This window comes from Apostichopus japonicus, chromosome 16, assembly GCF_037975245.1.
Source record: "Apostichopus japonicus isolate 1M-3 chromosome 16, ASM3797524v1, whole genome shotgun sequence".
NCBI classification, from domain to species: Eukaryota; Metazoa; Echinodermata; class Holothuroidea; order Aspidochirotida; family Stichopodidae; genus Apostichopus; species Apostichopus japonicus.
Genome location: NC_092576.1, coordinates 23,790,366 through 23,814,950, shown reverse-complemented (window position 1 = coordinate 23,814,950; position 24,585 = coordinate 23,790,366). Strand labels below are relative to the sequence as shown.

The following is a 24,585-nucleotide window of genomic DNA, read 5'->3' as shown; positions in this document are numbered from 1 at the left end:
ATATATTATGAGTTAAGTAAACTCAACATTGTTCTATAGGTTAGCCGTGTCTACTGAGTTAGTAGTCCCAACCAGGGGCGGACTGGGTGTTAAAAACCGGCCCGGGCATTATTCCCTAGACCGGCCCATTGTTCATTGATATATTACTTACTAGTGATCGCAGTCCTGGGGGAGGGTCTAAGGGGAGGGGTGTCCCCCTCCGCGTTGAGATGTGTTGGCCTAGATGCAAAATGGTGCTATATTTTTCAATTTTGTAGGTTAATATAATCCTTTAAAAAAGACCCAAAAATAATATCCAGAAGCAACACTTTCTGAGGAATGTTAAAACGTAAACCAAAATAGGCAAAAATATATGTTTTAGACTGAATTTTAATTGGTTTTTCAAGCATTTGTGACGACATGCTTAAAAAATTGAAAAACAAAACCTAAATAAAATCCACTAAAACATATATGTTCAATAACACGAGCACATGTCATGTCTACGAGAGTAGAAGCCTACGCAGTTCGCTGTTTCTGGCAGCCACACCATCGATGATATATTTTGTGTCAAGTTTGGCCAAGATCCCTTTTTCCACATACATCAACATGAACGCCTCAACATGTTCTTGTGTCATTGTACTTCTCAAACGGTGTTTGATTCTCTTCAAGGCAGAGAAAGAACGTTCATATGCCACTTGTGACACAGGTAGCGTTATCATCAGCTTGTAGGCAAGCCAAACGCTCTAGTAAGCATCGGTGAAAAGGTTCAACGTGTGGCCAATCCGCCACTGGTCCCAACCCTTCGGCCATCTATCTACTAACAGACCTCTAATAAAAACATTTAATTAAAAATTGAGCATTAAGTCAAAACTTAGATCTGGATGAAATTGGATAGCTTTCTTGACATTGCATAATAACACATATAATGTTATATATAAATGCAATTGTTTACCTTAATTTTTGCAGCCAATTGGTAGTCGCAAAATATTTCATGTTTGCCAAACAGAGTAACGTCAACGTCTAAACCTGTTTACGTTTTATTGTATTTACTTAGACTAATGCTTCGTATTAGATGAACGCCATTGAAATTCATCTTTTTATGAATGACGATGATCGGACAATATACTTGTTGAGCTGCTTAGCATTATGATTGATCTCTAGACTAATGCAAAGACTATCACCAAACAGGACTAGCATTGTTCGATAAAGGCAAGACCTAGAAGTGAATGGCGACCTTCCTTACTGGTCTCTACCTACAATCAGTCCAAAGCCCAATTGTTAGGGAAGAGAGCAAGTTGAGGGGCACGTCAGGATTCGAGTGCCGGTGGGGGCTAAAAATGTTCTCACTTGAATTGAAACTTGGAAATCTAGTGTCACAGCCGGAAGTCTTTAGCTATTGGTCGGGATCTGTTTCTGGACTATTTTGGGCTTTAATTACAGTGCCGAGAGAGAAGTGTTTCAATTTGTCACACGAAACTGCGTAAGCCATAACAAACAAGCATTTTACTTACATTATATCGAAAGATATTTTTAGGCTACCGATAACGTATTTTTCAAAGTGTGTGAATGAGTTTTGCTTGTAACTGCCTTGCACAGAAATATACCTAGAAGTACACATTCTGGTATAAATAAAGTAGTGCCGAATACATCTGTAAATGGTTATATCCGTTTCTAAGGAATGTTTACTCTTTATGATGTTACGAACAATTGTTATTACGAAATGCATATGTTTTGTCCAAAAGATTTTTCTTTGTTACGTTAAAATTGTTATATCCCTACAAAGAGAAACATGTCGACTGTTGAGTATATGTTATAATATGTGAGAGTTACAAAATAGTGAACGGGTTGAGAACAGCCAATACGATGAAACGATATTCTAATGACAACTCACGTTAATTATTATTGCCTTCCATGCGTAAGTATGCAAATCGCTGACATGCTGTGGATAATCATTGAAGTTAAACATCCGTAGTTCGACATTGCAGAGCCTTTTCACCTGTATTAAGCAAAAGCGATGTAAGAACATATTTACATCAAAGTGCAGTTATCGCATCGGTATTTTTTTCTTGTGGTGGTGGTGGGGGCGGGGAGCGGCATAAAGATGCATTAAAGTGTTACCATAACTTTGGGAATGTGTCTGTTGATTATCTCATTAGTTAACCTTTCTTCTGAACATCCAACGTAATCGTGTTACAGAACTCAATTCTAAGACCTCTACATAATTAAAAGAAATTTTACCATAATAACTAGCTGTCACTGGTGACAACATCCAGATCAGACTTTACTCAAATTGGTCAGCTCTCTTAAATTAAAAGAAGCAGTTAGTAAATGTTATGTACTAAATAAGAAAGACTGTCATGATTGATTGACTTCTGTTTTATAGTCTAGTTTTCAGTGAGTGCAAAGTTTAAAAATGTATACATGAAACGGTACTGGTAAAAGCTAAAGTGTCGTACAAAAAGTGTTTTCGTAGCAGACTTGTATCCTAATTGTCTTTGTGTATTTATGACTTATTGCGTGTTACATCAAAATGTATGGTGTTATGATGTATTATGCAGGTGTCTTGGTTTGCTCCTTTTTAGTAAACCACCACAAGTAGGAATGATCATGAATTCCATGTAGCAATGTCCATTGCTCTACACGCCAATTATTATAACTCAGAATGGTTTTCCATGCTTAAGAATATTTCACAATTAAATAACCCATGTTGTGTGTTGTTGTATCATATTATTTCCAATTTTTCAAAGAAGCATTACAATGTATTAATACCTCGTGTTGCTTCTTTGTTGGCAATCCTAGGTCATAAACGACGATTCTCTTTCCAGGCATATATTTCTGAGCTGTCCCGATGTAACCCATCGCTTCTTTGTAGTGATTGTCAGAGAAGGCTGTGATGAGGACCAATCTGTCGTACAGTTCATCTATCGAAGGTACTGACACATCTAAATCAATATTTTTGTCAGAGGAGGTTGTGATGAGGACCGATCTTTCGTGCAGTTCATCTATCGAAGGTACTGACACATCTACATCAATATCTGAGTATCTTATTGGAGATGGCACGAACCTAGAATTGTTTCCGCCTCGAACAACAATTAAACATAAACAGGAACTAAAAAACAATTCAGGTAGTTCTATTATATTAAACATTCACATTCTTCATTCATGAACAAAGTATTAGCTATCCTCATACTGTTTTGGCTTTTACCGTTGTAATTATGTATTTTGATAATACGTACGTTGTTCAAATCTATTATATATTTGTCTCTGCGTTTAAAGCTAAAATTACTGTTTGGGTTTGCTGCCTCTGGAAAATTAAATAACCACTTTTGTCATATCGATAGTTTCTAAGGTAACTGAAAAAGCTATAATAATTGTGATATCGATAGTTGCTAAGGTAACTGAAAAAGCAATAATAATGTCCTATATTCAAAATATTTGCTATGTCCGCGTGGAAGTGATGATCATATGAATTTACGCTATGTCAATGTATACGATGAGAGTTGCTTTATTATTAAAACGGCATATACATATCATTATACCATGTTCGTTTTCAACAAATCAATTGGCAAATACATACGACTTGGTAGTATAGAGCTAACTGGATATAGCATTTATTAAATTGAGACTTTCAGGAGAAAGGTGCAAGGAGGAGATATTCGAGAAACAAATGAGATAAAAATATCGGATGAAGCCATGAATACTTTTCTATAATGAGACCAAATTTAAGTGCATATTTTCATTTGCTCACATGAGCAGAAAATAATATATAGCTATTACTGGTTAGGTTGCAAGGTGTGGATTATTGCAAATGCCTAGTGTAGCTAAATTTTTCCAACGCATATACATTATTCCTAACTAAATTTATTCACAAATTCGATCAATATGAGGCAGTATTAAAAACATTAAAAAATATATTCCGTGACTCAATGTTCTACCTAGGAACCATTGACAAAACAAACAGTCATAGGCTCAGTTACAAATATGCTTAGACGATTACCTCATATAGATTATTTGTTCTTGGTTTCTATTTTTGGCGTTTCCACCAAAACAGCCCCTCCCCCAACCCACATTTTTAAATTGTATTCCTGGGGAATCTACGACACCTTCAGTATTGTTAGTCAGTAATGTGCCGAGAGGCAGGTATTCAATCGTCTACTATTTGATAACACATTTATTGTTTATCTTTTTACGTTCACTGCTATATTGAATATGTTGTGGTTCAACTACGTACCAACATCGCGATATTTTCTGAGATCGTATGCAATTTATTCAACTCGATATCATCACTTACACGTCCTTAACATTCTAAGCTGAAGTAAGACTATTAGCAGTTACAAATGACATATTTAATGGTTAAACATGATATATTTTGTTTCATCATAAGAAGGACTGAACTCACCTATTGATTGGATAATTACCGTTGAATATTGCCAGAAGACGAGCCCAGAGACGAACACCAATGCTACCAATGTTATTGCTATAGATTTGTTCATCTTGACCTTGAAAGAGGAAAATGTTGCATTTGACGATCTTGTTTGTTACGTTATTTAATGCAATAGCTCAAGCAACTAAAAAAGCAATTAATTTTCGACTGTCCATGTTCATTAGTGTTACTGTCATGTTAAAGAATTTACTAAATGTGATCTCTTTACCTACTAAATATTCGTAGGTCAGTGGAATAACGGTATAAGTTATATCCAGAATATAATAGACTTTTCCATGGTTGCCATGTCACTTCACTCCCTCCCCCACTGACCTCACAATAAGACAATATATCATTTCAAAAAGGTATCAGTATGTAAAACTCGTTTGGTTTTACGCGCTTACAGTTCTATTAACTAGTCTTGATTTATCGTATATTAGATATTTATAACGTCACGCGGACCTTAGCAGTACACACTTTGTTAAGATTTTAGTTGTAGCTTAGGCTATAGCCAGTAATTCAGGGTATCAACGTTTGCACTTTGAATAGGCTAATGGCCTACATACGCCTAGGCTAAAGTATAGGTAGTCTATGCCTCAACTGAATATAACCAAATTCTGATTTTTAAGAAAAATTAGGCTCATGACTAAACTATGGATGCAAAACAGGTGTTTGCAATGTCATATGTACCAGGCAGTGGCATTTAGAAGATTAATTCAGTACTTACGTTTAGTTCATGAACACGAGTCAAATTTCAATGTTAGGTGTGTGATACATGTATGTGAGAATGTGTACATTGAGGTGAATTCCTATATAAAACATATACAACGTAGCCAATGAGGGTTTCAGATCGATGCTGCTTCTAATATCATTGAAGAAACTTGGTTGCAAGACTACTATTGTGAACCATCTCTTGCAATTGTAGAAAATGGACAAATACTGAATGATCCGGGAATCAAAATAGGTTCTAACAGAGATGATGAAGAACAACTAAAATATACAGGAAAAAAATATGCAGGATGATGTCGGCTTGTTCACCTTGATACTTATAGAAAAACACAGCTTGCCAAGGACAACAGTAAGTACACAAATACTCAACAAATACTTCGACAGTGAGACTCACCAGAAAGAATTTGTGTTGAACAACACCGCCTATATAGCCCCAGTAGAATACATCATCGGTCATATCAACTGTTATAACACTGAAGTAGTTACATGCATGTATGTTCCTATTCTGGAGAGTATGAAGTCACTTCTCAAACAAACATATGTTTGAATGAAGTGTTAAACACACATGCGTTGTCAACATTGGGTCTAACATCAATTTTTATGATGGATCATTTCACCAATGAAAACAAGATTTTTGAAACACCGCAAACAGTCAAAAATCAATTATTCTTTGATGATTTGATATATGCAATCATTACAGGAAACTACAATGGAAAAACAAACGCTTAATGAGATGTACTATAAAATTGGTAACCAGCAAAGCATAGAATAAAGCTGAGTTCAATACAATTGGAATGGTTATGTAAGATAAGTCTTTTGAAGAAATTTGGCTGAACTCATGTTGCAAAACAGTTGGTCACTAATTTTCAAGTTTTAGAGACAAAGGGCTGAAGCCTGAAAGTACACGGAAAACAGTACAGCATGCCAACATGATTTGTCGGAGTTGTATGTGCACCTAAAATAGTATGAAGCGACACATTTAGCAAGTCACTTTAAGAGAACAATCTATTCATGACTATGAACATCAGTTGCATATTGTGTAACAACAACCAAATTTGTCTTCAGAGTATGGTGTCAAACACCATTCCTCATTAAACAAGTTGTCATGCTTTTATGTTATCAATATGGACTCCCATATGATCCAATAGATGATTTGCTAGAATGAATCTGCCCTCTTGTTTTGACTAAAGTTATTGCTTCCCCAGTAGAAATAAAGTATTTAATTATCTCAGAAATTAACGAAGCACTACAAAATGTCAAGTATGTATGGGCAGATAAATCATCCAAACCATCTTATGTACTGTGGTCATCGGGAAAAGTTGTCTTTAACCAAAATGCATCATAGATGTGGTGATTCTGTAGGTTAGCTCTACTGATGTTTGGTAGAAATGAGGTTGCTGGCGACAATGTTTGGGAGTTGATTGTTCAGTTAAATGACATATTAAGTATTTTGTTTTCTCCAAAGCAAAGTGGTCAGATGGTAGTATATTTGCATGGTGTTGTTGACGATTTCCTAAACTAATATGTGTTGATTTTTCCAGAAGGTAGTATTGCAACAAAAATAAACTATTTAACACATTACAGTAACCAAATGGAACCGTTTGGTCCTATGGTTAATTGAATATGATTTGGAGTTAAACATAGCTATTTCAAAATGGTTGCTTGGAAAACAAAGAACCGGGAAAACCTATAGCCGAAACATTTCTTTATCGACATCAGATGCGTTATAATTCCCGGGCAGTAAACTTCTTTGGAATGGATAAATGTAAAGTCAACAGGGTTAAAAGAACAGAATGTTCATATTTTAAGTCCAAAGGTTAGACATTTTATCAGCAACATCTTCAAACTAGCAAAGTTGCATCTGCTGTTACGATTAATGATACTTTGTGTGCTGCCCTCACTCACGTTAGATATGCTCGTTAGACAGCCAGCTTACCAAAAAATGAGGCAAAGACAGATGTAGCTTTCTGAATTTCCCAACTTGTATTTATGTGATGAAACTGTGAAACAAGATAAATGATTCAAAATAATACTACAGCTTTACGAGAATTAATTACTAAACTAAATACGATAATGATTGTACTCAGAACAGTGACGTGCTAATAATGTCGGTTATGATGATTAAAGCATAACTATGACTGAGTATGAAATGACGAGAATAAATTAGGTTACCTCTAATAGCGATACTACAAAAATGTACCTTCGGATTTAGTAACTGATTAACATAACGATCTATCCGATAACACCCATGAACTGGAAGATAGAAACTACAAAGGCTAAATAAGTAAATAAGTAAATTAATTAGAACATGAAATATACTGTTAGATCCGATACGGTACCTAACAAAGACTTGATACCCATGTGATTTAAACGGAGAGCAAGCACATATCATGTGACTGTGCTCTAAAGGTACATACTGAGTTGCCGATAATAAGGTGATTAAATAATCCTAATATGTTGACAACGTTCTAAACAATTGATGACACCCAGTGGCGTAGCCAAGGGGGGCGTGGGGGCGACAGCCCCCCATGAAAGCTTGTCGCCCCCAGTCGCCCCCACTGGGATTTTAGGTGTTGAAAAAAAAAGTGCGAAAAATGTATCACTGGTCTGAATGGTCTCGGTTATATTGATTGAATATATAAAAAAAATATTGATTGACCTTCATTGGTTACCTGTCTCCGCAAGGATCGAATTTAAGTCTCTAGTCATAACTTACAATATTATAAATGGCACTGCCCTCACTATCTTGGCTCTCTGATCAGTCGTCAGGCTCTTCCAGAGCCCATGCAGATTGCAAATCGCACAAGACAGAGGAACAGACATTCTATGGAGATACGACTAGAGCCTGGCAGATTCGCCCAAAAAAGCTTTGGCGCACGATCCTTTGCCTATTTAACACCTGATCTATGGAATGCACTCCCCAATGACATCAGGGCAGCTCCATCATTAAATGTTTTTAAGGCACACCTTAAAACTCACCTTTTTCGAAAGTATTATTCTTTTTAAACCTCCAGTCTTATTGATTGTGTTACCATCTTGCCATGTTTTGATTGTTTCATATTGAAATTTATTTTCTATTTATGTTTTGATAGTCTTATTGTTGCTATTTCTTCGGCTGTAATAGTTAAGTATTTTAGTTTTATTGTATGCTGTCATATTTTATTGCTTTTGTCTTTAATTTCTGAATTTTATTGTTTTTTAATAATTATTGTTAAGTTATTTATTTCTGTAATTCTTAGGATGCAATATTTTTAGATTGTATTATATTTAAGCTGTAATACTTTTTCAGTTGTATTTTTTATGCGTTTCTGTGAAGCTGCTTTGAGATCATTCTTTTGATGTAAAGCGCTATATAAGAATAAATTATTATTTATTATTAACCTTAGACAACTTTTTGCGATCATAGACAGGAAGGAATGTCGCACAGTGACCGGACTAATATGTAACCCCTGAGACCTAATAGGCAGATCAGCTCTCCATCTATGGATTTAAGGACATTTAATTACTATCAGCTGCAAACTATAAATATATTAAATTAATATAATTAATTTAATATAATTAATTAATATATATATATGTATATATATATATATATATAAATGAAAACGTAATGAGAAGGAAAATCCAGAAAAGTGAAAAACTTCCAGCCTCCACCGGGATTCGAACCCGGGCCTCCCGCTTTGTACGCGGACACCCTAACCAACTAGGCCATGGACGCTGATTGTATGTACAGAGGTTCGAAACCGGTAAGGAAGGTCGTAATTTCACTGTAGGCGTTTGACACCCGTATCGAACAATACTAGTTCTGTTTTTACTCTAGAGATCAAACATGATGATGCTAACCAACTCGAAAATCTATATATATGGTAATATATTTATATATATATATATATATATATATATATATATATATATATATATATATATATATATATATATATATATATATCAACGACTGTAGCGTACATAGACCGATAATATAAGATAATTGAACTAGGTTTACAAACAGATGGAAGCTGGGAGCAAAACTTAATTGCAAGAGGTCATGAAATTGGCTTACTTAGTTTCCGGAGTAGCTTTGAAAAGTCAAACGTAGGCCTACACAAATAACACACAAACTTCCTGTCCATGTGAAAGCGTATATCTCTGTGTAATTGACATTTGTTGTAAGTAGTCTAAGTTAATGTTTCAATGAGTTGTCTTGATTTCTCAGTTATCAAAATGACTTACGCTCAATCGCACTGTGCTGTGTGTGTTATGAGTACATGTTAACTAGATGTGGATTTTCCTTACAACCACCATCTGTCATTTGGTCTATTACAGAGGGCGCTTGATATCTGTCGGGTTCAACTGATAATCGTCATTTCCCTTATGAAGTATTTGACTTCAGAGATGTATTTAAAATAAATATAATATAGGCTATCATGAAAGACGGTGAAGAATACGAAGAGATTGAAGCTTCGAATGCTGAACTCATATAAATATCTGTAGTAAATCATTTGCAGGGTAAGGAAACAATTCCTAATTAGGTCGAATTCAGCATTCAGGCAGAACTGCCAACTGGTTTTAACCATGGAGGTAATAACAGACCCTGTTTAACCTCCATCTTTTAACGTTCTTTCACGAAGATCGAGCAGAAAATACAAACTCATTGGAACAACTCAAATTTTATCTTCGGTTTAGCTATGACTACTTCCAAGTTTAAAGATCATATATGCATTAATTGAATAGCTTGATAGAGCAAAACATATATTCTACCAGTGTTTATCTAGTATATAATTAACAAAAATGAAACACATAGGGTATGCAATATGTTATCACTCAGAGCAAACTTTTAATCTCCAGGTGCTTATACTAAGTGATTTTAATATTAACAATAACGTTTGAAAAATACATAATTTAACGTACTTCTTAATACTCGAATCCCTTATTCTCCTCTAGCTTCTCGAGCAAAGATTAACTGAATGAATCAGTACATCCGTTACAAACGTTAACGTGTTACCTTTGTAATGTAAAGCCGGTATAAAGACACATTGTTTCCGTTGTTCTAAAGCCAATGTAGGTTCCAATTCTCGATGGAAAATGGCTACCCGTTTCTCTACGCCACTCGTGTTATGTGCGTTCCATGTACTGCATTTAATATCACATTCGTGAGTGTGCAGTTTGACAATGCATTTTTGGTTATTATCGCTCAGTGTAAACATTAATTTCTAATAGATACAATACGGAATGCCAAACACCTGTATGCATATATGTTGATTTCGTTTTGAGTCAATGGGTTTATTTTTTTTATGGAGGGGGGGGGGGGCTAATACGAGATTTACAATAAACGTTTAAAAATTAATAAATTTAACTAAATACTCGACTGCCCAATTTCCCTCAAGTTTCTGAAACGTTAACGTGTTAACCAGGCGCGTATCCAAGATTCTGTTACCCAGGGGAGCAAATTATTACTATCTAAGCCGAGCGCCACCATCGGTTGGCGCGCAGCATACAAGAACATTTCTGGTGCTGATACCCCCCCCCCCCTCCCCCCAGATCACCGGAAATGGCACTTCTTGAAAATGACCAACCATATGCAGGCGCGTATCCAGGGGGCGTTGGGGGCGCGCGCCCCCCGGGTAAGAAAAAGAGGAGAGAAGAAAAAAGAGAAGAAAAAAGAGGGGAAAAATGAGGAGGAGGAGAGGAAGGAAGGGAAAAGAAAAAGAAGAAAGAGAGAAAAAGGAGAAAGGGAGGGAGTAAAAGAAAAACCCCAAGACACCGGGAAGAGAAAGAGGAACAATGAATCATTACAGCGCTGATCCCTATTATATACACAGGGTAGCCAGTGACGGGTCAAGGATTTCGGAAGGGGCGTGTGCCTCACCCTACCCCTTACACCGACAACTCCATTTTTGAAGTTCCATTTTTCCTCTCTCACTCATGATCTATATATATATACTTTATATGGTCTACCATAACGCGGGTGTGTTTAAACGCCTTAAACAATTGTAGAATTGTGCTATGAAACCAACTGTGGCTGGTCTCGAACTCGACCATGTCGTCGGGGAACATGACGCATTTCGGGAAGGGGGCGACCGCCCCCCCCCCCCTTCAGCATATTTTTTATATGATATTGCTAGTAATTTCAAAATAGAAAGTGCTTAGATGCAACTTACAAGGCCTGGAATCACGTAGAATCACCTACAAAAGCAATGATCCACAGAACATGCGATGAGGTCGAACATGATTTGTGACTGGTGACAATCTTCAAAAAGTTTATGGATGGAAAAAACTATTGGGAAATACTTGGTTCTCAGGCAAAAGGTGTACATCTGGTTGGTCATTTTCAAGCCCGAGAAGTACCATTTCCGGTGATCTGGGTGGTATCAAAACCAGAAATTTTCTTGTACGGTGCGCGCCAACCGATGGTGGCGCTCCGCTTAGATAGTAATTCGCGCCCCCGGGTTAGAAAATCCTGTATACGCCCCTGATATGTACACCTTTGCCTGAGAACCAAGTATTTCCCAATAGTTGTTTTTTCAGACATTACTTTTGAAGATTGTCACACGACATGTTCGACCTCATCGCATCTTCTGTGAATCATTGCTTTTGTATAGTTGATTCTACGTCGCGGCCCACAATACCCGTCAGCCCCACTTTTCAAGGTTTTAAGCCCATTATTTATTCAGAATTTTAAAATTCACATTTCTCGTGAATAAATTCACTTCAAAAGATACCCATAATGTTGCACAAAATTTCATCTATGGACAACCAATATAGAAAAACCTCCTTCAACCCTAACAGACCGGTCAAAATTGCACGAGTAGAGGGAAGTGTGATGTAGAATGTTGGTCAGGGAAGTTTCAAAAATTCAGACACAGTTAATTTATTGGTGTGTAAATATTAAACCTCTTATAACGGCTACTATGAAACTTCGTTGAAAGAAATGCAAAAATACCAGATATTTCCGAACCGAAAGCACTACACGCATAGACAGTTTGGAGGCTGTTCATCCTGGAACGCTATTTTGCTCACTGATATGTGATATCTGCTTTTTGCTTTGCAAATTCGAATAACTGAAATGAGACTGAAATAAATTACTTTTATCTTTTTATTGTGCAATTCCCCACATTCTTTTTCATTTCAAAAGACGCACAGTTATAAGTTTATTACATACTGGGGTCTCTCCCTGCTTTCAGTTTAGGGAAGATCTTGGGATTTTCATCCCTAGATATTGCTAGATATCCATACAGTACAGTGTCCTTGGGATTTCTTGCGGGTTTCGGGGCCTGATTTTGGGAAATTGCAAAATCGGGAGTGGTCACACTCCATGCATGTAGGTCAGTGCACGACCTTTAGACGTCACTAATACACAACCCGATCACTTGCTTATGACAGTGGTGTGTTGCCGGATTTTGTCAAGTTCTTGGTACTACGGGCGAAGGTTTTCGTAACTCATCGGGAAGCGATTAGAGGGGTGGGGCGTAGGGTTGAGGGGCGTGCGTTTTCATGCAGATGGAACAATCTCAAGAAGTGATTCGTGCTTCCGCCATCGCCCCTCCTCTCCTCCCCCCCCCCCCCTGCCCATGACACGCCCTTTGATCCAACGCATATCCTTAGGAGATGTGCTAAATTCTCCAATCGCATGCGGAATTTATTTTTAGATTTATTGTACGTTTTGGGGTAACAATTAGCATTCAGGTCGAAGTGTATAACATTGTATCTGTGGATGGCAGTGTTACATCGAAGGACATATGTCAAGTGCAGTTCGCATATAGATCCTGGTCTAATACCGAAATGCGTCATGTTCCCCGACGACTCGGTCGAGTTCGAGACCAGCCACAGTTGTTTTCATAGCACAATTGTTAAAGGCGTCCATACACACACACGCGTTATGATAGACAATATATAGAGTTTATCTATATATATATATATATATATATATATATATATATATATATATATATTAGTGAGAGATGGAAAATGGAAACGTCAAAAATGGAGTTGTCGGTGTAAGGGGTATGGTGAGGCACACGCCCCCTCTGAAATCCTTGGTCCGTCACTGGCTACCCTGTGTATATAATAGGGATCAGCACTGTAATTATGTCACTGTTCTCTTTCTCTCCCCGGTGTCTTGGCGTTTTTCTTCTACCAATCCTTCTCCTCTTTAGTTTTTCCGTTCCTTTCCCTCTTTTTCCCCTTCCTTCTTCTCTTTTTTTTTCTCCTCTTTTTCTTACCCGAGGGGCGTGCGCCCCAACCCCCCTCCCCCACCCTGGATAGGTGCCTGCATTGGGATACAGTATAAACACCACAGTATAAACACCACACGACATTGACGATTTAATGTATTTCGTCACATTGGACCACTGTTAGGACTCCAGTATGGGTGCTATCTATAATAAGAGGGCAATCCACAGAGTTGCACTTCTCATCACTAGCAAGCATTGAATATCAAATGAACAAATCTATTATTAGCTACGTAATCTGGCTATACCGTTTTGGAATTTAACAAATTTCCCACTTGGAGTTACAGACCTCCCCCCCCCCCAAAAAAATAAATAAATAAACAAATAACAATTGATTAGGGGTGTACCAGTTTCCACTTATTCCCATCTTCGTATATCCCACGCATCGTCAAGTCGTCATATTTGCACAAAGACAAAATACAACAAAGATTCGCAGTAGAGGTTGCAAGAGCAATTATTTTGGTATACTGTTGACTTCGCTTGGTCTCTAATTGCAGCGACTTATGTTAATTTTTACTGCATTTAATATATTTTATTAAAACATGGACATTAAATTCGCTAGTGAACTAAGTTGCAACGTGTACTAAGAATTACACTGACACCCCAAACTGAAGAAATCGTAAACTACTAAAATCCCCTGACATACCGACAACGGATCTCGAAAATTAGGCTTGGAAAGTCCTAATTTATGGGACAAGTTCACGATTGTTGGTTACCTTCACATATTTAAATTGTTATATTGTTTCAATAACCACTGTTAGCAAGATAAGACTTTTGATCTATAGGTATTTATTTCTGATGTAGACGATGAATCTCCATATTTCAATAAATGCACACTTGTTCATTCAAAACAGAAGGTAGAAAAGTAAATTAGTCTATGAAAGGTAAACCATTCCATAGTATACAAATTAGTTACCGGTAACGCACATATGACAATCATTTCCTAACAATCTAAGGAGTGATAGCTCAGTGGTTAACGCCGGTGCCTTCTAATCATTAGGTCCCTGGTCGAGTCACTTCAAGATTAATGTATGTCGTCCAGTTACAGACTTGTTTGATAATTAACAATTCATAATCATGGACGTTAAATATGAATCTAAGAGACTGACTTCGGTCAGCTTGCGGCTTTGATAAGCCAATGATGGCTTCTTTACGAGTTCCTGCGTGCAGGAGGATCTAAAATACAAACAGTACATACACACATACATACGTACATACATACATACACACACATACATACATATGAAAGCAGAATGTTACAATATGCTTTCAAAATATGAGCTACTATAACTTGAAAGAATAGCTGAGCGTGTATTAAGGATGGACAGAAAGCTAATGGGGAAGCTGTCTGCTGAGAAAAGAAAATGTCATTCGGTTTGCAGCTGAAGTGGAGTTTCACTTTTAAAGACAGGAGAGGTCACTGCCTTTGGCACTCCTTTAGGAGTGAAAATATATTTTACATCTAGACAGTATAATCAGTTTGTGATCAACATGCATTGTCGGTTTTATGACGTCAAATTTTAATGACATCATCAAACAAATGGAATCAGTTTAAAACATAACATTACAGGTTCTTGGCATTATCATCTCATCTTCCACAAAATGGTCTCTTCAATGCTAAGACATTCTAAATATTCCAAACATTTCAAAGATTAAAAATCATCCACAATATCATCATAAATAAAAAATAAAAAAGGGAAAGCTTTTGAAGAACACCTACCGTGCTGACATCACAGACAACCTGAAATGAACCACTTCCCGAATGGTAAGGAGGTGTTGATCTCCTAAGATATTGTACTTACTTTCAGACAACTTAAACCAGCCATGTGTAATCTAACAAGATATCTCCACCAACAGTGCAGAGCATTTTCCTCTTCCATAAGTTCCATATAAGTGTTACAATGTCTGCGCTTTTGGAATATCCATATATGGTAATGAGAAATGGATCTGCGTGCAGAGATAGCATGCCAAACCAGTGTGAAAGATCTTATTTAATAAACCAGGCAGCTTTTAGAACCTTTTGAACTCTTTACATTCCTGACAAATTTACACCATTTTTTTACACCAACATTTCAATCCTTCATCACCTACTGTCCATCTACACAGGCCATCACCCGTTGCCTCTCCCTATTTCACCACAAATCTGTCCATTAATTATAACATGCTTTACCATACATCTCTCTCTCTCTCTCTCTCTTCCTCTGCAGTACCAACAATCATTCATCACCTACGCTTTATCTTGATTGGCCTTGGATAATTTCTTTTTACTTTTTCTCATCAAAGAGTTACTCTCATCAGAAATCCTTTCTTCACATGTAGCATCCTGTACTGCGTATCTCTCTTCCTCCACACAATACACATCAACTCTCCCTCTCTCTGGGCTACAGAACTTACAGTATGGACAGTTCCAAACATCATCCACAAAGTACCATCATCATCATCATCATTAATCCTTGCAGCACCAACAATTCCATCTGTTATCCCTCCCTGTTCAACTCATACTATATTAACCTCTTTGTTATTCTTTTTCCTTCTTTTCTTTTTCTTCTTTTTCATCGGTGTCTCATCATCTACATCATCATCGTCACATGCATTACTTCCAACTTCAGACTGATATGCTCCTACCTCTCTCCTGGACACTCCCATTCGATCCTCTCCAACCACCTCTTGTTGTTCTTCCGACCCATCCTCATTGTTAGTAGTATTCTTAAACCCTATAAACCCCACCATACCCACATCTTCACAGTCCTCACTTCCTCCAACATCTCCCTCCTGACTCCCTCCTGTGTCTGCTGCATCTAACTTCCTTTTATTCTTCTTCTTGTTCTTTTTCTTCTTTCTCTTCTTCGGCTCATCCACATCACTGTCGACACCCTTACGTCCATCTTCTTGATCAGGTGGGGAGTCCGCCTGCATGTCCGAATCCTTCACCTGGTCATCGTTCACCCTCCTGGCCTCTTTCATCTTCCTCATCTTCTGCGCAAAGTAGTCCTGCACACTGGTGGTGTTTGTTACAGTTTTCACTCCATGGTTGTCACCCTCGTTGTCAGAAGTTGGAGCCTGAAACAAATTGAAAGCTCATTGAAAGTCAAGCTATACGGTTCCTTCAGTGAAAGACTGTGGCGGGTGAAGGGGGTACAATCTTTATGGTGGGCCAGGGGCTCTCTCTCTGCAGTACCAACAATCACCTACTCTTTTATCTTGATTAGGCCTTGGACCATTTCTTCATATTTTTCCTGGGCCAGGTATTCACAATACGTCCTGAAAAATGTATCCTGTGTATCCAACCCCCCACTAAGCCCTCATACTTTAGAATAATTGGCACTTATCAATAACATTTTCTTAATTTTCAACAAGAGGGTATTTCAAGTTTTCAATTAAAGGGCACTTTTTAATGGGAAAAAATGGGAAAGAGGTATTCTTCATTGCACAATGGGTGCACTTTTGAAATATGAAAAGTGACACTTGTTAGGTTTGTGGTAAGGTAGGGGGCACATGATGCTGCTCATAACACAATAACAACAAACATGCCTTCCAGGTACTATAAATCATGTGGCTGCTGAAAGATTTTTTTGTCATTAGACAGCCGTTGTTAGTTCAACGAAAACTGCAAAAGAAAGACTTGGTTTTATCATTAACAGTTTTTGTTACTTACAGGAACACTGTAGAGTAGTTAATATGTAATACCAGGAAGGTTAATAACTTTCAACAGCTTGTTTGACATAAGATAACTTTCTTGACTTCTTCTTGCAAACATGGCACAATTTTATCTGTTTGCTTTTCGGACAATACCCTCTTGCTATAAATTTTTAATCAGAATGGAAAAAAAAAGTTGTAAGAATATCATTGTCCTCTTTGTATAAATGATTCCCAAATGCTTAGCTAAAGAAGCATGTACTGTTACATAAATATGTAACTTCCTCACCCATATACAGTACAGTACCAAAACAGGTATGTACGAGTTGGAGTCAGAACATTGTCATTTCATTTTCAGGCGGACGGGAGAGTCATTGCCAGCACGTAACCTGACTCGAGCTCAGCCACTGAATCTGGTCTCTGTGTTATCACTGGATTCACACATTACTTTCTAACATTTGTTATCCAAGGACAAACTGAATCATGCCTGTCCTTGTCCTATTTTCTTGCCAAGAGAAACAACCTGCACTCAAACATTATTTCCTTCCACTTTTTGCCAAGAAAAACATTGTCGCATACAGGACGTTAGACTTACTGATAGATTTTGGGGAGTTGACGAGCCCGATCGTTTCCCTAAGATACAGTTCATGTCATCGACACTGCGATTAGCTAAATCCTTTCCGCGGGTAAACTTCTTGTAACTGGAGTAAAGATATAAAGAAGATACAACTGTCTGTTAGCACCCATGAATATATTCTGAGTGTTAATGGTGAGAGTTATTATTATCATTGCATTATTAAAATTATAAACAAAACAAACCATAGTTTTGTCTTTTTCAAAATTTACAAGCATTTCCCAAAAGATGACCAGAGTCACCAGACTTTCCTTGTATAACACTGTGGCTTAGAAGAACACTTTCTGTTGTTGACTTGTTGACCTGCAAAAGAGCTGAGTTTCTCTTGAAAACGTTTCCCTACTGCTTTCTAGGTTGTATTGAATAATAGGGTAGTGTCACCCTCTTAACACCCACTGAAATGCAAGGTACAGTACTCCAGTCTGATTGTCATGCTCACCTACTCCCCCTCCCTGCCCACCCCCCCCCCCATAAATGTAAATATTAGATTTATTATACATTGGTCATTCCATATCAAGTCACCAAATTTTGGAGTATGTTGTTGTTCGAACTCTTTTACATATTATCACACTTATTGTATGCTCGGAACATCATAGCATATTCTGAAAATTTTAGTGCTTCAAAATTGCGATTTATCACACTTTGAAATTCTGCAATTGTCGCCAACGTGGCATTTTGGCATTTTCTTGATTTTTGAGGTCTGATTTATCCGCATAAAACATCCTACTGTACTACCTTTCTGTTACAGAAGCCGGTAAACTCTATCCCATCAGCCCCTTCCTCATGAATGCTGAATCACAGCATGAAATAGCAATTTAGAGCTGCACAACTTGCAATTTATATATTAGAGGAAAGCATTGTAATCAGTATTTTGTATTGCTTGGAGTGGACATGACAATCTCTCAAAGAATCAAGTACCCTGAAGAATAGTTTAGGAGCAATTAAATCACTAAAAATAGCACATCTTTAGCAAAAAATATAATAGTTGAATATTTTGGCATCTTTAATTTGATCTAACTTCACGAGACAAAGACTAATTATAATCTAATATTTTGTTTATTTTCCATTCTATGGGAAAGAATTTATAGGCTGCAATAGAAAGGTAGTAGGATGCTTAATTGCTGAGAAATCAGACCTTAAATAATCAAGAAAATGCTAAAATGCCATGGTGGCCAATTTTGAAGCAACACAACTGATATTTTCAGAATATGCTTATTTCTTGGTGCTCTAAACATGAAATGAGGGTGGTCATTTTTGCAGAGGGTCCAGCGACAGCTATCCGTGATTTGACAAGTCATGCATGACCCACAAATATATAATATAAGTAAGGTTCTTTCCAAATTTCATCAAATCTATATATAAAACTCTGTATATTGCTGCCTCTCGGCCCACTCTCAGAACTACTGTATGTTCTGCTTTGTCTGTGTTGATCACAAGTTACATAATTTGGGGCAGGGAGTGGTGGCTGATACAACTCTAGTTACTCTACCATTTAAAACATGTACATACTACATACGACTCACTGGACCCGTTTTCTTGAATTCTTGGATTTTTCTTCAATGCTTTTAGGGTTGTCGGATACCTCTTCTCCCTGGCTGCTGTGTTCATGGTGAAGCTGAGATAAAAGGTCGTTGAAATCATCCTGATGTGAAATCCAGTTCTCTTCCTCGTTACGGTTGAAACCGAGACCTGGAAAGAAATGAGACCATACTGTTAGATGCTAGTACTAGTGACCAGTGCTGAAAAAATATGGGGAGGGGACAGGGAGAAGGAAGGTATAGGCAGGATATGAGAAAATCAAGGAGAAAGTGGGCGTAGAGAGGGAGAGGGGAAGTGAAAGGGAGGGAGAGGTGTAGATTGGAGAGGGAAGGGAGAGGGTCATTTGAATCTTAACAGTATTACATACTCGATGCTATATACTAAATGAGTTATATTCTCCACTGACAATATTTTCACGTTCAAATAGGTGTAAGATAAGGTGTAAAACCTTCTATTTGCTTTTATTTCTTTCATTAACTTAATAATTATAACTTCATATAATTAGCATCACTACTAACATCGCACTGCAGCCATTGCTTATGTTTGCTAGACCATATTAATATCCAATTTAGCTCTTAGACAGTTTTTACTACTACCATCTATTATGCAGGCCCAAGGTTCGCATAAGCCATGGGATTGCATGATTCCTAAAATTTGATCGCATTTGAAATTTAAACGTTTAGTATAAAGCCACTAGTTAAATCCCGTCTATAATCTATTAGTAACATCTCGTAAATTTCCTTGTCAGTCTTTCCTTCTATGAAGTAAACGAATGAAAAAATCATAATTGTGAGAATTCTTTCAATTTCTTCCACATGGTAGCCTAACACCACACTAACTTCACTAAGTCAATGGGGAAATCTAGCCTAACCACCATCTGTTTATTCGCTGAATTGTGACGCAGTTATAAGATATCCATGGAATACTTTCATTATTGCTGTTATCTTTGACCACATGGTAGCCTAATATCACACTTAGTCAATGAGAAATCTTGCCTACCCATCGGTTTGCCAAAAACAAAAATATCACACTTTGCGTAGGATTCGGGTAATAAATTAGGAACCGGGTAGTATAAGCGTCAGGTGGCTACCCAGGTACCCGGATACCCTGTGCAAACACTAATAGATATTATATTATATTGATTCTAACCAATCACCTTTGGTGTTTCCCTTCACCGATACCCGCACAAAGTCTTTCTCTCCATCTTCTTTGGATCCCAATCCTTTACCATCGCTCCATCCCATCCTCTCCATCAACCGACGTCCAAACTGGTTGGGATCTGTGAGAATAACATCAACCAAAAGAGACTGTACAAGTCATTTCTAGATCTTGAAGGCTGAGTAATGTACATAGTAACATGTTAATAGCTACTGTTTATACACACACATAAATATGTCACCAAACAGTTGTGGGTATGTAAAGGCTGATGAATGCATCAAACTCTTTCATTGCTGAATCTTGTGAATACAATACAGTAGTCGCACTTGATGAAAATATCTTTAGCACATATATATGGTATTACCCGTCACTGCAATAAAATGGTATTGCATATATACAGTACAGTTGGTCACTATTGACCTTTAACTCTTCACTGACATTGGGGGTCAGCAATTTTTGGCCATACAACCCATATCATTTTACCGACTCTACCATTAACAACATTGTAATAGTAACATATTTTATGTATCAATTGATAAACAATATTCTTTCAAAACATTATTATGTACAGTAGACCTTAAATCGAGTTATTTCTCAAATAGGCTAATCTCATTCTAAAACCATGCAGATCTTAAGTTTTCACATGTTTTTCCTATTAGTTATCTCTTTTTATGTTCAAAAAGTAACTAAGTACTGTAAATGTCTGCAACATCTTCCATTTCTGCTTCTGGCATACAGTATATAGCAGCATATACAGTTTAAAGGTCTGCTGTATAGACCACAACTATAGCACGCTATTATGGAAAAGTTTCTTGAGATTACATTTAATTGACCTGCCTTGGTCGTAACATGACCTCTGTTTACCAATTAGGATTGCAATGCCTGCCACATATTTTTTCTTGTTTGAGGGTATGATAAACTACACACATAAACATGAAAATATTCCCACACAGTGTTATTAACACTAAGAGCCTAATGGTGTTAAGAAGCTATGCAGGCTAATTGTAGAGCCTGAGGTCGATATACTGTAGGACCGTGGCAGGTCGATTACATAATCACAAATCTTTCCTTGTTATAGCTTGCTACAGTATAATTGGAACCAATAAAGCAGATCTTTAACAATGACATATGTACATGTACAGTATGTGTACAGCTAAGGTTCAGCTAAACAAATGCACATACCATGCAAAGAGAAACAATATGTTTGATATTTCTCAGGACGCTCAGTGCAGTTGTAGTGACGGAGCGGTAACAGAACAAACTAAAACATATGCAATCAACAAAGAATGACACAAGGCAAGTTGACAGCTTGGAGGCTGGAGGAGCTCTGCTCTATATTATTCTCTTGTAACATCATCTCCAACATACATAACAAATTAACACTAACATAAACCAACACCCTAGTACAACACAACCCTATTGGTAGGTGGAAGACCACTGACCACTCCCACTAGGTCATTCCACCTCTCACAAACATCGACACCTGTATAACATGGGATCACACCAGTGTATGTGCACCTGGGTACTCTCCAATTGACCTGGCCATAAAAGCTTCCAAACATAACTCAACCTACAGTGTAAACAATAGATAGAATACCAACAATGCCATAAATGGCTATCCTCAGTAGACTAGCACTAACAGTGACCAGAATAGTCTAATGCATGCCAGCAAGTAAAATAGACTAGCCTAAGATAGGATAAACAAGCTAGGACCCTATACAGTCACTGCACAGCATTGTGAGTTTTTGAAAAAAACTAAGAATATTTGAATCAAACCATGACTGTTTTGCGTTAGACTATAGGCTACGGTATATCTTGACACAGCATTCAAAGACTGATAATTTTTCCATGTAGAATGGTAGGGTGCAGTAACGTCATTTCACAATGATTTTTGTAACACTAGGTCTAGCAGCATGGTGGGCTCATAATTGGCACACTTTAGAATCTCATTAATTAATTTGATTACGAAAAACGAAATCACCCTCAAATGTATTTGTTTTTCATACGTGTAGTGCCTCAGAAATGTAATGGTCTCAAAATAGTTATGGTTCTGTGCCTATATGCAACGTACAATTGAGCAGGGCTAGACCTCAAAACGTCTGCTGTGTGAAGTTCTTTCATAACCTTAAATTGACACATTCGTCGATAAGCTAACTGCAGTGTAGGCCTTAGTATATATACATCCATTGACTTTGGATGCTGTTTGCTATGCTCTGAGCCTCTAAGGCAAGACAGGTCAGGTTCCAGAGAGTATTGGTATCATATTGAGGTAATTTTGGTTATTTTTAGAGAGTAAGATTTCCAAATGCCAAAAGAAATTCTGCAAAACTGGGGGGAGGGTGTTAAAAGCTTAAAAAAACACAATTTGATTAGCATTTACCTGAAAAAGAAATGGATTAAAACTTATCAATGATGTAACTCTGCTTGACTGCAAGAAGTTAAAGTTGCCTGTTGTTTCGTTGCTAGTTATATTTAAAGGTGCGTCAATTACAAAGGTTCATCAATTATGAAGCCTTTACTATTACCACTACTGTACGTACTAGTTCTACTACTACTACTAGTAGTAGTAGCCTAGTGCTAGGGTCTTGAATTGATCAATCTAGGCCTACTTTGCTTTATAACAAGTTATATAACATGCTTGCCACACGTTCATAAGTAATTGTGTAAATACAGTTTACCTAAGTTAGACCTAGGCTACCCTGCAGCGGAGTCCAAAGTTACTGGTGAAAAATTCATCTGCAGAAAAAAAGTTATGTATGCAGGTCCATGATAATTGATAGGGTAGGCTCGTGTATTACCGGTTAGTCTTACGCCTAGCCTAGAACCGCATGATACTGCCTGCTGTGAATATGACGTTATGCATACACTACAGTAACTGGGGCATTTTAACTTAGCACAGCCTACCCTCAATCCAATTTTTATTCCTAGGATCCACTGATATCTTCTGTTTTCTCCTCGGGCCAGCGAGCATTTTCGTTCAGAATTTAAGATGTTCGTAGTAAATATTTCTCTACTATAATGTGTACCCGACCAATACCTCTCTATACGTGTACAGTACATTATTGGCTAGCTATTCAGACATATGGAATTTCGGACAAGTCTAGAATTGCGTAACACGAACATGTGTCGACTGTACTTACTGAAAGTCGTTTTCAAACTCACACGCAAGGGATGGCGCTATTACACTGTTACTATAGAAATTGAACAAGGAAGAACGCTGACACAGTGTATAGCCGTGTGTTTTGAAAAAATTAGAGCGCTTTGCGTTGTACGGCAACACGCTAGATAATTTGTTGTACGTCTTCATACATTCATTGTGCATTCGGCTTTGAAACTGAATATGATTTTACCCGCTTTTTGTACTTTGCACAACAGAGACTAGGTATGGCGACCAGAGTGGTAAGAAATAACTTTGAAAAACGTTTTTACTGACCTCTAATGACTCGAGTAAACGGTGGAGTGTTTTGTGCAACTTTTAACGTCTGGAAAGTGTCATTTCCAGTATCTGAGTGGCATATGACAAACATTCTTCTTGCTTGTATCATTTTAGAGCTCCACTCAAAGAGTGTCATAGTTGTCCCCAAGGGGCGGCGATTTGTTTCAAATATTGGGGGGACATTTGCTTTTCAAATGATGACATTTGCTTGTTTATCAAATGATGAGCTATACAACGAAACCAACCAAACACCTTGGTCATCGATAGTCGCACATAGAAGATTGAGATTTTTCGGTCATGTAGCAAGACTCCAGGAGGACGTATGGCAAGCCGTTTTAACATTTACCTCGCAATTAGACTTAAGTCGAATACATTTCACTTAAGTGGAATACATTCTACGTGAAATGGAATTCCACTTAAGTAAAATGTATTCCACTTAAGTGGAATTCAATTTCACTTAAGTGGAATTCAATTTCACTTAAGTAGAAATGGACATTTCTATTTCACTTAAGTGGAAATGCATTCCACTTAAGTGGGCGGGCGGCAATCCCCCAAATCAAATATTATTGTGAAAATTCAGGTAATATGCTGAGAATTTTTCTGGCAATTGCAATGATGTATCTAAAGGATATGAACGGTTTTCACCGGCACATATAGGCTATATTCGGTAATTCACCATTGTTTTTTTCAATGGTTAAATTTACATTATTGTTATCATTGTTATTGTAATGACTTCCCCCAAAATGATAACCAATATGAAAGGGTATATAACACGGCAACTGATTGTATGTAATTGGCCTGCGATGTAATAACCGATGCATGC

The 24,585-nt window shown here is 37.4% G+C and overlaps 2 protein-coding genes and 1 non-coding gene across 17 annotated transcripts in view; all 3 read right to left on the bottom strand.

The window, feature by feature from the left end:
- Window positions 1-10,285, bottom strand: part of LOC139983513 (uncharacterized) — a 50,502-nt gene extending 40,217 nt beyond the window's left edge. The window contains exons 1-5 of one of the 15 annotated variants that reach the window (XM_071997110.1): window positions 10,134-10,275; window positions 7,068-7,131; window positions 4,380-4,478; window positions 2,749-3,066; window positions 1,871-1,975 (exon numbers count right to left, since the gene is read on the bottom strand). In XM_071997110.1, the coding sequence (XP_071853211.1) occupies window positions 1,871-1,975; window positions 2,749-3,066; window positions 4,380-4,472 (516 nt within the window). In that variant the 5' untranslated portion in view covers window positions 4,473-4,478; window positions 7,068-7,131; window positions 10,134-10,275. Of the gene's footprint in view, window positions 1-1,870; window positions 1,976-2,748; window positions 3,067-4,378; window positions 4,486-5,129; window positions 5,393-5,452; window positions 6,008-7,067; window positions 7,132-10,039 lie in introns of those variants that run through there. The other 14 variants (XM_071997117.1, XM_071997111.1, XM_071997116.1 and 11 more) reach the window with 14 other exon arrangements.
- Trnac-aca (transfer RNA cysteine (anticodon ACA)) lies at window positions 8,777-8,849 on the bottom strand. The gene has a single exon. It is a non-coding gene; the product is annotated as a tRNA-Cys (tRNA).
- Window positions 10,286-15,809: 5,524 nt separating the features above from the next.
- On the bottom strand, window positions 15,810-23,408 carry LOC139983321 (PIN2/TERF1-interacting telomerase inhibitor 1-like). Its single transcript, XM_071996786.1, has 5 exons — window positions 23,231-23,408; window positions 20,325-20,447; window positions 19,153-19,318; window positions 17,591-17,696; window positions 15,810-16,419 (listed from the first exon to the last, which is right to left on the bottom strand). Exons 1-5 carry the CDS (start codon window positions 23,295-23,297, stop codon window positions 15,856-15,858), a joined length of 1,026 nt encoding a protein of 341 aa, XP_071852887.1. The 5' UTR covers window positions 23,298-23,408; the 3' UTR covers window positions 15,810-15,855.
- Window positions 23,409-24,585: the final 1,177 nt, after the last annotated feature.

Coding starts and splice junctions, on each gene's coding strand:
- LOC139983321 (XM_071996786.1), bottom strand. CDS start 23,297: ATGCTCGCTGGCCCGAGGAGAAAACAGAAGATATCAGTGGATCCTAGG. Junction 19,319..20,324: donor GGTGAAGGGAAACACCAAAG/GTGATTGGTTAG, acceptor ATTTCTTTCCAG/GTCTCGGTTTCAACCGTAAC. Junction 16,420..17,590: donor CAACTCCCCAAAATCTATCA/GTAAGTCTAACG, acceptor AATTTGTTTCAG/GCTCCAACTTCTGACAACGA.